The sequence below is a fragment of the Chaetura pelagica genome, unplaced genomic scaffold, assembly GCF_000747805.2.
Source record: "Chaetura pelagica isolate M959 unplaced genomic scaffold, ChaPel_1.0 scaffold107, whole genome shotgun sequence".
In the NCBI taxonomy this organism is placed as follows: Eukaryota; Metazoa; Chordata; class Aves; order Apodiformes; family Apodidae; genus Chaetura; species Chaetura pelagica.
The window spans coordinates 97035-110156 of NW_009953979.1; the positions used below are offsets into that span (position 1 = coordinate 97035).

The 13122-nt window shown below is 52.3% G+C and overlaps 2 protein-coding genes across 2 annotated transcripts in view; both read right to left on the bottom strand.

Annotated features, from left to right (window-relative positions):
* DNMT3A (DNA (cytosine-5-)-methyltransferase 3 alpha) overlaps nt 1-5915 on the bottom strand; it is a 43082-nt gene extending 37167 nt beyond the window's left edge. The window contains exon 1 of the mRNA XM_010002202.1: nt 5889-5915. Within this exon, the coding sequence (XP_010000504.1) occupies nt 5889-5915 (27 nt within the window). The remainder of the gene's footprint in view (nt 1-5888) is intronic.
* Nucleotides 5916-5917: 2 nt separating this feature from the next.
* Nucleotides 5918-13122, bottom strand: part of DTNB (dystrobrevin, beta) — a 175709-nt gene continuing 168504 nt past the window's right edge. Inside the window, exons 17-21 of the mRNA XM_010002203.1 lie at nt 11656-11745; nt 8807-8860; nt 8617-8746; nt 6434-6780; nt 5918-5922 (exon numbers count right to left, since the gene is read on the bottom strand). Coding sequence (XP_010000505.1) covers nt 5918-5922; nt 6434-6780; nt 8617-8746; nt 8807-8860; nt 11656-11745 — 626 coding nt within the window. The remainder of the gene's footprint in view (nt 5923-6433; nt 6781-8616; nt 8747-8806; nt 8861-11655; nt 11746-13122) is intronic.

Here is a 13122-nt window from a genome sequence, read left to right on the forward strand (position 1 = left end):
TGTTTTTTTTTTTTTTTTTTTTTAAACCCCCCCCCCCCCCCAACTTTTCCACTTTTTGCATCTGGTGACTTGACCCAACACCTCATACGGACCAGGTGGGTTTATTTAATGTTTGGCAGGTGACAGGACATGGGTCCCAGTTGACAGGTTTCTGTCAGAGATGTTCTCCACCGTTAGGGCACTGGCCAACCCCCAGGGATGCTCCGGCACCCACCACAGCCAAGCTGAGCCAGGAATCGGGAATGACAGGAAGGCTCGGGAGGGTCCCAGAGTCCCCTAACCACTGCCAGGAACACAGCTGGGGCTTGGGATCATAGCTAGGGGTGGCATGAGTGGCCAAAGCCACTGTCTTCCTCTGACACATTTCCTTCCCCTGGCACTAACCCTGGTATGGTCCCACCAGCCCTGGGAACCTGGCAGGGCCAGGGATGCGGTGACACAGGAGCAGGACCCAGCCTGGGGACACATTTCAAAGCCTGAACAGCTTCTCCCAGGGGATTACGGTGATTATCCCAAGGGCAAACCTGAGCCCAGGAGCAGGTTTCAGGCCACCATGAGTGTCATCGGTTTAATTGCCAATCTGGGTTCAAACCAGGACAATGAGCAACAGCAAGGGCTCAGCCTGGGGCAGCTGGACACTGGGCTTCATCCATTGGGTCTGGGGACTGCTGGTGGCCTCCTGAAATCATCCAGTCATCCAATCCTTGACTGGTTTGGGTTGTAAGAGACCTTAAAGATCCCCTAGTCCCACCTCCTACCATGGGCAGGGACACCTCCTGCTACACCAGGTTGCTCCAAGCCCCATCCAACCTGGCTTTGAACACTGCCAGGGACGGAGCAGCCAGAGCTACTTTGGGCAGAAGCTCAGCAAGGATCTGAGGGCAAGGACCTCCAGCCCAAGTCCCCAGAATTTGGCGATTTCTCTTAATTTTAAACCAAACTGAACTGGGCTCCTAAAGATGCCTGTGGAGATGCTCATCTCAGCCTGGCAATGCTCTTCCCAGAATTCCCCGCTTGCAAAGGGGGATTTTTTTAGTCTGAAGAGCAGCAGAAGCAGGAAGGCTGCAGGCAGTGGCTCATGGCCACTGGTGACATGTCCTGGGGCAACAAGAGACATCATACGTGACGGTGACCAGACAGGGAGACAGTGGGGTTGGAAGAAGGTGGGTTGGTGACAGCAGGACCCCCCCATGTCACATGTGAGGGGACCCAGGGGACTTCATGCTCCTTTGTTCATGCACATTGAGAGGCAGGAGGGAATAAAAACCACACACGGAGCATCTTCTTTTTTTTTCTTTTTTTCTTTTTTCTCCCCATAAATTGGTGAGTTTGATGGGGCACTGTCTGATCCTCATTAGTGAACACGTGGAACGGGACATGCAATGACCTAAGAGGCAAGTGCTGGCGGGGACCCTCCTCTCCGGGTGGTTGGGAGGAAGCCGCTCTCAGCAGCAGGTGGTTGAGCTCGGCCGCGGTTGCACGATGGTGGATGTGTCAGCTGGAACGCCTGAGGATGGGGTGAAACTCCACACCTGTGCCATGGGAATCAGCCAATCACAGAGTCACCAAACAGCTTGGGTTGGAGGGACCTTAAAGATCATCTAGTCCCAACCCCCCTGCCATGGGCAAGGACACTTCCCACTAAACCAGGTTGCTCCAAGCCCCATCCAACCTGGCCTTGAACATTTCCAGGGATGGGGCAGCCACAGCTGCTCTGGGCAACCTGGGCCAGGGTCTCACCACCCTCACAGCAAAGAGTTTCTTCTTAACGTCTCACCTAAATCTCCCCTCTTTCAGCTTAAGCCTATCACAGAAACATACAATGTGCCATCAGCATGAGCTTTGGAGACCAGCTCCTGCATGTTTACAGAAGATGAGTCAAGCTCCTGCATAGGGACCTCCTGAATCTTCTGCTTGGGAACTGTACATCCCTGGGGACATCCCCAGCAAATTCTGAGGGGACCAAGCTTCCAGCACCATCCCCTGTCCATGACCATTGAATGTCCTGCTGGGCTCAGAGCTCCTCACCTTGGACCTCAAACAACTCATGAAACAGAGGAAACCCGAGCTCCTATGTAAACGACACCAGGACACCATGGTCCCAAGGTCCACACTTGACTTTGCAAGCCAAGGTGAGGTTGGTGCTGGCTGCAATTCCCCCAGAAAAGGCAAGATCTGTTAAGAGAAAGCCCTTGATGATGCTGCCCACTCCAGCCCCCTCCATCATCCGTGGGCAACCAGAGCAAACGGGCAGCTGGAGCCACTGGTCCAGCTTGGCCTGTCCCTGCCACCAGCATGGTCTAGGAGGACCCCATTCCATGTTCTAACAGCCCAAAGTGGAATGTAGGGAACTTGGAGATGAACCACCACAGGCTCAAGGATTATTTTTCTCTTACTGACATGTCTGTTTTCATGCTTTCTGGAGGATAAGGAGACCTGACAGCTGTTTCTTCATCTTGGATTTTCAGCGCTGGCACTTGGTGGTGTTGTGGAGGCACTGCTGGGCTTCTGGGGCAACTGGGAGCTTCTCACCCCCAGATCAGCAGCTAAGGGGTGACCAGGCTGAAAGCCACCCTCTTCTCTAGAGCCATTTAAAGGCACATGAACAAAAAGCAGCTCTGCACTGCCGGCCTCCTGGCTCATGGGATCGTTTCACTCCTTCTTGGGTTACCAGATTGTTTCCCAGATGAGGCAGGACTTGAATTTCTAATGTAAAAGCCCATCAGTGAAACTCCTCCAGCCCCCAGGGTTATCTCCACCCTGCGCTTGAATGGCAGGGCAGCAAAAAGGGCAACCCCGTCTTTTTTTTTCCCCCCTCCTTTGCACATGACCTTTAGAGGGCAACTGTGGTGGTTTCATCATGACAAGTTGTGTTTGAGATCCCTCAGGGCTTGTTCATCGGCTGGGTCTGAGCTGGTAAGTTAAAGAGAAAAAGTTTTCTCCTTGTCTGGTTTCTACAGCTAACCAACCTACAGCATGAGGGAAATGGTCCCAGAAAGAAGGTCAACTCCTGTGCTGCTCCCCAGCCTTCTCTGGCTAATGACGTGCATGTCCATGGGACAATTCTCTGCCAGGAGAATCCTCCTGCTTCCCACCGGGAATGGGAAAAGGTGGGAGGTTGCACGATGGTGGATGTGTCAGCTGGAACGCCTGAGGATGGGGTGAAACTCCACACCTGTGCCATGGGAATCAGCCAATCACAGAGTCACCAAACAGCTTGGGTTGGAGGGACCTTAAAGATCATCTAGTCCCAACCCCCCTGCCATGGGCAAGGACACTTCCCACTAAACCAGGTTGCTCCAAGCCCCATCCAACCTGGCCTTGAACATTTCCAGGGATGGGGCAGCCACAGCTGCTCTGGGCAACCTGGGCCAGGGTCTCACCACCCTCACAGCAAAGAGTTTCTTCTTAACGTCTCACCTAAATCTCCCCTCTTTCAGCTTAAGCCTATCACAGAAACATACAATGTGCCATCAGCATGAGCTTTGGAGACCAGCTCCTGCATGTTTACAGAAGATGAGTCAAGCTCCTGCATAGGGACCTCCTGAATCTTCTGCTTGGGAACTGTACATCCCTGGGGACATCCCCAGCAAATTCTGAGGGGACCAAGCTTCCAGCACCATCCCCTGTCCATGACCATTGAATGTCCTGCTGGGCTCAGAGCTCCTCACCTTGGACCTCAAACAACTCATGAAACAGAGGAAACCCGAGCTCCTATGTAAACGACACCAGGACACCATGGTCCCAAGGTCCACACTTGACTTTGCAAGCCAAGGTGAGGTTGGTGCTGGCTGCAATTCCCCCAGAAAAGGCAAGATCTGTTAAGAGAAAGCCCTTGATGATGCTGCCCACTCCAGCCCCCTCCATCATCCGTGGGCAACCAGAGCAAACGGGCAGCTGGAGCCACTGGTCCAGCTTGGCCTGTCCCTGCCACCAGCATGGTCTAGGAGGACCCCATTCCATGTTCTAACAGCCCAAAGTGGAATGTAGGGAACTTGGAGATGAACCACCACAGGCTCAAGGATTATTTTTCTCTTACTGACATGTCTGTTTTCATGCTTTCTGGAGGATAAGGAGACCTGACAGCTGTTTCTTCATCTTGGATTTTCAGCGCTGGCACTTGGTGGTGTTGTGGAGGCACTGCTGGGCTTCTGGGGCAACTGGGAGCTTCTCACCCCCAGATCAGCAGCTAAGGGGTGACCAGGCTGAAAGCCACCCTCTTCTCTAGAGCCATTTAAAGGCACATGAACAAAAAGCAGCTCTGCACTGCCGGCCTCCTGGCTCATGGGATCGTTTCACTCCTTCTTGGGTTACCAGATTGTTTCCCAGATGAGGCAGGACTTGAATTTCTAATGTAAAAGCCCATCAGTGAAACTCCTCCAGCCCCCAGGGTTATCTCCACCCTGCGCTTGAATGGCAGGGCAGCAAAAAGGGCAACCCCGTCTTTTTTTTTCCCCCCTCCTTTGCACATGACCTTTAGAGGGCAACTGTGGTGGTTTCATCATGACAAGTTGTGTTTGAGATCCCTCAGGGCTTGTTCATCGGCTGGGTCTGAGCTGGTAAGTTAAAGAGAAAAAGTTTTCTCCTTGTCTGGTTTCTACAGCTAACCAACCTACAGCATGAGGGAAATGGTCCCAGAAAGAAGGTCAACTCCTGTGCTGCTCCCCAGCCTTCTCTGGCTAATGACGTGCATGTCCATGGGACAATTCTCTGCCAGGAGAATCCTCCTGCTTCCCACCGGGAATGGGAAAAGGTGGGAATTGTGGTTGAGAAACACATCCAGACTATGGTAGTTGGGGAACCTGCCCTTGCCCTCCTACAAGCTCTTCAGATGGGGCAGGGTGGGATCTCACTGAGGTCCTCCTGAGGCATTGTCACCACAGGTTCCCAGCTCTTGCCCTTCCCATCATCTCCTGCTCTCCAACCACCTGTTTGTCCACCTATCTGTTGTGCCTTGTTATAACTTAAAAGAGCAGGTTCTTGGAGGGCAGAGATCATATTTTTAGGGCATCTGCACAGTGTCCATCACAACAGGGTCCCATTTCCTGGCTGAGGCCTCTCAGCACATAAGAAATACCCATAAAAATACTGTCAGTCCTTAAAGGGCCTTCTGCGAAAGGTGGGGATGGACCTTTTGGCAGGACCTGTAAGGATAGGACAAGGGGTGATGGTTTTAAACTGAAAGAGGGGAGATTCAGACTAGAGAGAAGGGAAAAATTATTTCCTGTGAGGGTGGTGAGACACTGGCCCTGGTTGCCCAGAGAAGTGGTAGATGCCCCATCCCTGGAAACATTCCAGGTCAGGTTGGATGGGACTTGGAGCAACCTGCTCTAGTTGAAGATGTTCCTGCTCACTGCAGGGGGATTGGACTAGATGGCCTTTAAAGGTCCCTTCCCACCCAAACCAGTCTGGGACTGGATGAAAACAGGAGGTACTTCTGCTCTCACTGCAGTTAATGATGTTTTCTCACCATCAGCAGCAGGAGCAAAACTGGGTCTTAACATGAAAAACTCAACATGGAACCACAGAATGGCTCAGGTTGGAAGGCATCTCCAAAGGCCATGTATTCAAACCCCCTGCAGAGAGCAGGGACATCTTCAACTAGAGCAGGTCACTCAGAGTTCCGTCCAACCTGACCTAGAATGGTTTCAGGGATGGGGTATCTCCCACCTCTCTGGGAAACCTGGGCCAGTGTCTCACCACCCTCAATGTAAACAATTCCTTCCTTAGATCTGGTCTCCCCTCTTCCAGGTAAAAATGGTGCTTTGGACAGGCCATGGGCAGGGGGAACTCTCCTCGCCTTGTGCAGAAACAGGAGATGAAGGACCAGGGCAGGAGATGACCCAGGACTTGGTCCTGTGCTGCTGAATGAAGCCACCTGTCCTCACCTGAACAATGGTGTCATCCACGTCCATCCTTAACCTGCAAGAGAGGGAAAAGGCACCTCTAGAAATAGGGAATTTTTACAAGAAATAAAATTCCTGCCCTCCCCACCCTGTGCTGCTCCAGTGGTGACTCCTCAGGATAGCAGAGAGCTTCCTGGGGAGGAATGGCAACTCCTACGGGACACATGGCAGCTCCTCAAGGATGCACAGCAGGTAGAACAGTGCTTCTCATCCCAAATCCCAGAAATCCCAGGGATTGCCCAGCCCTCTCCTCAATCATAGCAGGGACCTGCTCAGGACCTCCTCCTACCAGGTGTCTGGTATCTCCAAGAGTGGAGACCCCATGACCTCTCTGGGCAACCTGTGCCAGTGTTGGACCAGCCACAGGGTGAAGAAGTGGTTTTGATGTTCATGGCAGAGGCTCCTCCTATGACAGATCCTGTGCCTTGATCATTGCCATGGCCCTCCCTGGACTCTCCCTGTCTGTCCATGTATCTCTTGGACTGGAGAGCCCAGCAGTGGACACAGCATTCCTGGGGTGGCCTTACCAGTGCCAAGAAAAGAAGATGCCCTCTCCTCACTGGCAATGTTTTGCCAGCTCAGGAAACAATTCACCTTCATTGCACGTTGCTGCATCATGGTCAGCTTGGGGTTCACAAGCATCCTCAGGATCTTCCCTGTGTGCAGGTGGCCTCTAGCCCATCCTGGGGCCTGAAGCTGTTCAAGGACTTTGCACTTCTCCTTGTTGAGATGCAGGAGGTTCCTGCCAGCCTGCTTCTCCAGACTGTTGAGGTCCCTCAGGACAGCAGCATGAGCCAGCTGCTCCTGCCAGCTTGGTGTCATCTGCAACCTCATTCTGAGGACAGACTCATTCCTGTCCTCCAGGAACAAGTGGCTGCACAGAATCCAGTTTACATCAGTATGGGCAGGTATGCTTCAAATTGTGGATTTTTGGTGACCAAATATTATGGGATTTCCAGCCACACTTTCCTCCAGCAGGTTGACAGAGCAGGTGACAGCTCTTCAGTCCCTTCTCTAGTTGTTTGGGTGTTATAAAACTCAAATGGCCAAAGGGACCAGCTTATGAAGAGTCTTGTTTGAGGTGCCACTGCCATGGGGCTACCCTCTGGTCCCCAAAAGGAGTGTGTTGTCTTGGAGAAAGGCAGCAGGACCACAGGGAACAGTGACTGTGGGCCATGGGTCCCTGTGGGTAAGTCGGGACAGAGAACCAGTGCATTTGTGATGCCCACGCAAAACACAACCCACTCAAACCCAGAGCCCCTCTCTGTGTTGGTGTTTGGAAGAGCTCCCATGGCTGCCACTTTTGATTGATGATTCCTTGACTTTTCTGCCAGATTTTTATCTCCCTGGGGTTGTGACATGGAGAAATCCCCTCCTCACTGGCAGGGATAACATTGACATTCCATGAGAAGGCTTTTGGCTCAGGTTCTGCTTTCAGTTTTATGTCCCTGCCTGGACTCCAAGCAGTGACAGAGCTGAGGTTGTCTCAATCCATCCCTGCTTCCAGACGTTGTATTCCGACCCCTCCAAATCCCTCTTCCCCTATTTCCCAGGCAGATGACTGGGAGCATCTGGAAAAAAGCATCAGGGTCATCTGCCAAGCATCTGAAATATTTAACTGAGGAGGAATGTTCCAGGGCAAGGAGAGCCCTGAGATTTTGAGCCGATGTGATTCTGCCTCAAAACCCCTTTTTTAGCTACAATCTCACTTTCTGTGCTCCTTCCTGTGAACTCACAACATCCAACAATGATGGACAAACCACCAGGAAGCGTTTTCAAGTACCTGAACTCTTTGCAGGGCAGAACAAATCAGGAAAACTCAAAGCTCTTGGGGTGGGAAACAGGAGCACTGTCACCACAGCCTCACCAGCATGCGGCAGAAAAGGGACTCAGCATTGGCTGGTGAGCTTTGGCTCCAGCCAGACTGGAATGTTTGGGTCATTCAAACCTGTCCCAGTCTATTTGTAGTGTTTGGGTTAAAAGGTAGGAAGCATAAGCTAAGGGTTCCCTGAGCAAGGTCCCTCCTGAGGAGGGCTGGGGAAGGGCTTGTTCCTTTGCTGGCAGAGTGCAGTGTGAGAAACCTGCAGACCCCTCCGTGGCAGGAGGAACCCATCTCCTGCAGACCCCTTCAACTCAACCCTACACTGCATGCTTGTTGGCACATCTCAGGGCTGCCCTCCATGCCAGATACGATCACTTCCAGCCCCCGGAATAACTCCACCAGCAGGTGCTATGCATTCCTTCGTGCCAAAGGCAGACATGATCTGGGGAGGATTTTCATCCAGGCATGCAGTCCAGGGAGATCAGAGATGAAAGACACCTCCTGTGGAACCACCTTCAGCCCATGGCTCTGCCCACGTGGGATTATCATCAGCAGAGTCACACTGAACATTTGTCCAGCTAAGGTCACAGGAGGCCATGGCTCAGCAGATGACAGTCCCATCTCTCAGGAACTTCACTGGTAACCAGTCTGTGCTTGGGTGGTTTTTTTAACACATTCATGTGAACTGGGCTTCTCACTCAGAGCAGCTCCTCCTCTCTTACTTGTTCCAAAGGTCTGTGTGTGACCTTTGCCAAAAGAAAAATATTCTTGGAAGCTGAGCACATGGCTGAAGGAACCCTGGCTATGGAAGCTGAGCACATGGGTTGGAGGAACCCTGGCCATGATGGCATCTCAAGCTATAGCAGATGTTGGAGAGGGCGACCTGACATTGTGGTGAAGACCAGAGCAGGCAGAAAAACCTGTCCCGTGTCTGCGGGTGATGTGACAGCAGCCACAGGAGCTGCTTCCACCTGGAGCCACCTTCCAGGGCTCCAAACGGAGATGGAAAGCAGATCTCCTGCAGAGGAGCAGATCAGAACATGCTTTACAATTCAGAGACCATCCTTTGTCCCCTTACCTTGCTCCTTCCCATTCTGCATTTTCTCTGTTTCTTCTTCATCTTCTTCCTCTGCTTCAAAAAAAAAGGAAAAAAGGACACATGAGACAAGAGAGTGAAGAGAGTGAGAGGTCAGAGACCTAGGGAACTTCTCTGCAGCAAGGAAGAACTGGCTCACCAGGAACTGCCACTGGAAGGGAAGGAGGACGCTTGAGGGCCTGGATGGAAGCATCACCATCCCTTCTGTGGCAAGTGCCTGGTCACTGCCAGCAAAACACTGCCCACTGCATCCTGGTGGGATGACCAGGGACTGGGAACAGTGTCTGCGTTGTCCACAGGAGTGGGCTGGGGTAGTGTGGAGACAAGGAGGCTGAGGGGAGACCTCCTTGCTCTCTGCAACCCTCTGAAAGGAGGCTGGAGGGAGGTGGCGTTGGCCTCTTCTTCCAAGGAACAAGCAACAGGACAAGAGGAAATGGCCTCAAGTTGTGCCAGGGGAGGTTTAGATTGGATACTGGGGACAATTTCTTTACGGAAAGGGTTGCCAGGCTCTGGCCCAGGCTGCCCAGGGCAGTGGTGGAGTCCCCATCCCTGGAGGGATTTCAAAGCTGTGTAGATGTGGTGCTGAGGGACACGGTTTAGTGGTGGCCTTGGCAGTGCTGAGTGAACAGTTGGACTGGATGATCTTAAGGGTCTTTTCCAAGCAAAATGGTTCTGTGATTCGATGAACCTGTTTTCTTAGCATCCTGGAAGCAAAGGTTTGGAGAGGCAATGACAGGCATGGGTGCTGCCCCCCCTGCCCCCTGGTGCCTTCCCAAACCCTGCAGCTATATTGGGCAAGCCCAGGGCTGGAAGAGGTGTCTACTTCTGGGACAATGTGTGTTAAATCCCTCCGGCGCCCATCAGCTGAGGATAACTCATGCATTGCCTCATGTACATAAATGAGATAATTTCAGATAATTTCACAGAATCACAGAGCTGTTTGGGCTGGAAGAGACCCTAAAGGCCATCTAGTTCCAACCCTTTGCCATGGTAAGGTCACCTCTCACCAGACCAGCTTGCTCCAAGTCCCATCCAGCCTGGCCTTCAACACTGCCAGGGATGGGGCAGCCACAGCTGCTCTGGGCAACCTAGGCCAGTGTCTCACCACCCTCACAGCAAAGAATTTCTTCCTAATGTCTAATCTAAATCTCCCCTCTTCCAGTTTAAAGCCATCACCCTTTATCCCATCGCTCCCTGCCCTTGTCAAAAGTCCCTCCCCAGCTTTCCTGTAGCCCCTTTAGGTCCTGGAAGGGTCTCTAATGTCTTCCTGGAGCCTTCTCTTCTCCCAGTTCTCTCAGCCTGTCTCCAGAGCAGAGCTGCTCCAACTCTTACATCACTTTGTGGCCTCCTCTGGACTCACTCCTTTCAAGGGAACTTTCCATAGTATCTGCACATCCTCCAGCAGGAGTCTGTAATTAATCCCATTTTTACTCCCTTGTGAACTCCTAACAGCTTTGCATGACCCCTAGGAGGTTGTGTCCACCAAGGGTTGACAGCGGAAACATGGCTCTTTGCCTCTGCCAGCCTTGTGGTGGAGGGCAGGTGAGCTGCAGCTCCAGCCCCTGACCCAGCTCTGCCAAAAAAACCATAGAAAACTCCTGATGACATCTGCTCTGGGCAGAGGGTTTGCTCGCCAGGCCCCAGCCTGGAGGGGAGAGTTCTGTGCCTCCTGGGCTGGGTGATTTATTGCCCGACCGCTGCGACGGCACCGGCAATGCTGCCGTCACACATGGGAGACTTTATTAACCCCCAGCTACCTCTGCAGCCCACGGGCTGGGCTTTGGGCTGGCTGGATTTACTGCTCAGCAGTCAAATATCAACCCAGTTTATAACTGACTTCTCCACCAAGGACAGTGGGAATGAAAAAAAAAGACCAACTGGTTTTAATACAGTTATTTGTTGGGTTTTTGTTGTGCTCTTTTTAATGGGGGGGGATTATGTGATGCAACTACTGGAGAGAACAAGGGGCTGGGGGAGGAGTGGAAGAAACCTCACGGGAACTGTGAGGCTCAGGCTGAACACAGAAGGCTTTTCTGCTCCCTTAAAAGAGAAGGCAGAGCAGAAACAAGCTGCTGGTATCCTACAGGATGGTTTACTCTATCACCAAGGAAGCTGGGGAGCCACAGGACATGTCCCTGGGCTGCAGCAGAAGCTGCTTGGGCCCATCAAGGTGTTTACCTCCACCGGGCGAGTAAAAAGGCACGAAGGGAATAATTATCTTTTTTTCCATGTTGCTGCTTAATCCTTTGCTGCAACTGGCCTCGTGTACATTTGTTGTATATGTTTGTGATGACTACGTGTTTGTGATGATGGCATCTCATGGGGATTCACAGCAGAGGAGCCTCATCGGCATCACTGGCACTGAGCAGAACTTTGGGGAGACTCACAAACCTGGGTGGTCGTGTTCAGGAGCTCTGGCCTTCAGAGTGGGATTGGGAAGTGGCACTTCTCCTGCTCAGGAAGGTCGAGGAGATGCCTTCAGGGTTCTTTGGAAAAGCTGCTCAGTGCTATTAAAAACACAGGGATCGATAGAGGCAGCGGGAGCTGGGTGTGAGTCAGGAATCCCCAGTGGGCTACCAGCCTGGTCTGTATCTGCAGTGCATCACCTCAACTATCGGTGATCAGATCAATGGAAACCTGCTCAGAAGATATTTGGGGCTTTCAGTGATGTCAGCTACAAAAGTGCTCACTTTCTCATTGAAAAAAGTGGACACAGCATCCTGCATTAGTTTGAATAGCTTTTATATAAAATGCCCCCAAATCTAAAGACAAATCTCTAACATGTGGCTTCAAAGCTCCTCTTTTCCTACTGCCCCTAAATTTAGTCTTACCAGAATGAAGCTCCTTCACCAGGGATGACATGGTGTTGGTGATGGAATCGGCTGCTACCAGCAGGTCATTGCGGAGGTTCCTCCTCGTACCTGGGAGCAGAGGGGACACATCAAGAGCAGGAATCACACATGCTCGCATAGCTGCTGCCCAACCTCCTCATCCCACCATGCTCAGCCCTGCATCCTTTACCAGCCCCCACGTGGGACCCCCTTGGGACGCAGCTCTCCTCCTGTGTCACCAGAGGAAGCAAGCCTCCTCCTCCTCGCTGTGCTGCATGGCTGGGGGATGGCACCTTGCTGTCCCCCGCTGTGATACTGACCTGCCTACACACTGGTCTTGTGTGAGTGGCTGCTGGAGGGACCCACTCACGCCCTCACCATCCTGAACATCTGCCACTGCTTAGCAAGGATGACTGGGACCAGTGAGGGACCATCAAAATGACTGCTGTGTGTACAGGGGATGGAGGGAGGGCAGGAGTTGCTGCATGTCAGGTGATGTTTATCACCTCTGGCTGAGACCTGGGAGGTAATGATCTTCTCCACCACCTGTTCTGATTCTCCATGCCCATCCATCCAGGAGAACCAGTATTCATCAATTCAACCAATCCCTGACTGGTTTGGGTGGGAAGGGAACTTAAAGATCATCTAGCTCCAGCCCCCTGCCATGGACAGAGACACCTCCCACTAGACCAGCTTACTCCAAGCCCCATTCAGCCTGGCCTTGAACACTGCCAGGGATGGGGCAGCCACAGCTGCTCTGGGCAACCTGGGCCAGGGTCTCACCACCCTCACAGCAAAGAATTTCTGCCTCAGATCTCATCTCAATCTCCTAACTTTGCAGCTTGAAACCGTTCCCCCTCATCCCATCACTCCATGCCCTTGTCAAAACTCCCTCTCTAGCTTTCCTGTAGCCCCTTCAGGCACTGGAAGGTGTTATAAGTTCTCCCTGGAGCCTCCTCTTCTCCAGGCTGAACAACCCCAACTTTCTCAGCCTGTCTCCAGAGCCCTCACATCATCTCTGTGGCCTCCTCTGGACCCATTCAAACAGCTCCATGTCCTTCTTGTGTTGGGGACCCCAGAACTGGACCCAGCACTGAAGGGGTGGTCTCACTGGAGTGGAGCAGAGGGAGACAATCCCCTTCCCCGCTCTGTTGGTCGTGCTGCTGGGGATGAAGTGTACAATTCCCAGAAAAAAAATATGAAAATTTTGGCCAACATGCTCAGGACCTGTGACTTGGAGGACTCCTCAGCACCTTTTACATAACAGAGACCACTTTATCCAGGTTTCTGGATGTCCTCAGTCCTGTCTCTGCATGGGATAGTGAAGCATGGCCACTGCTCTGAACTGTTGTAAAATTCCAGCCCGTCGCCCCCGTGAAACAGAGGAATCATGTTAATGAGCTTGCCTGGACATCTACACGCAGAGGCCACCCAAGCCCTCCTGGCTGGTGGCATTCAATTATTTTA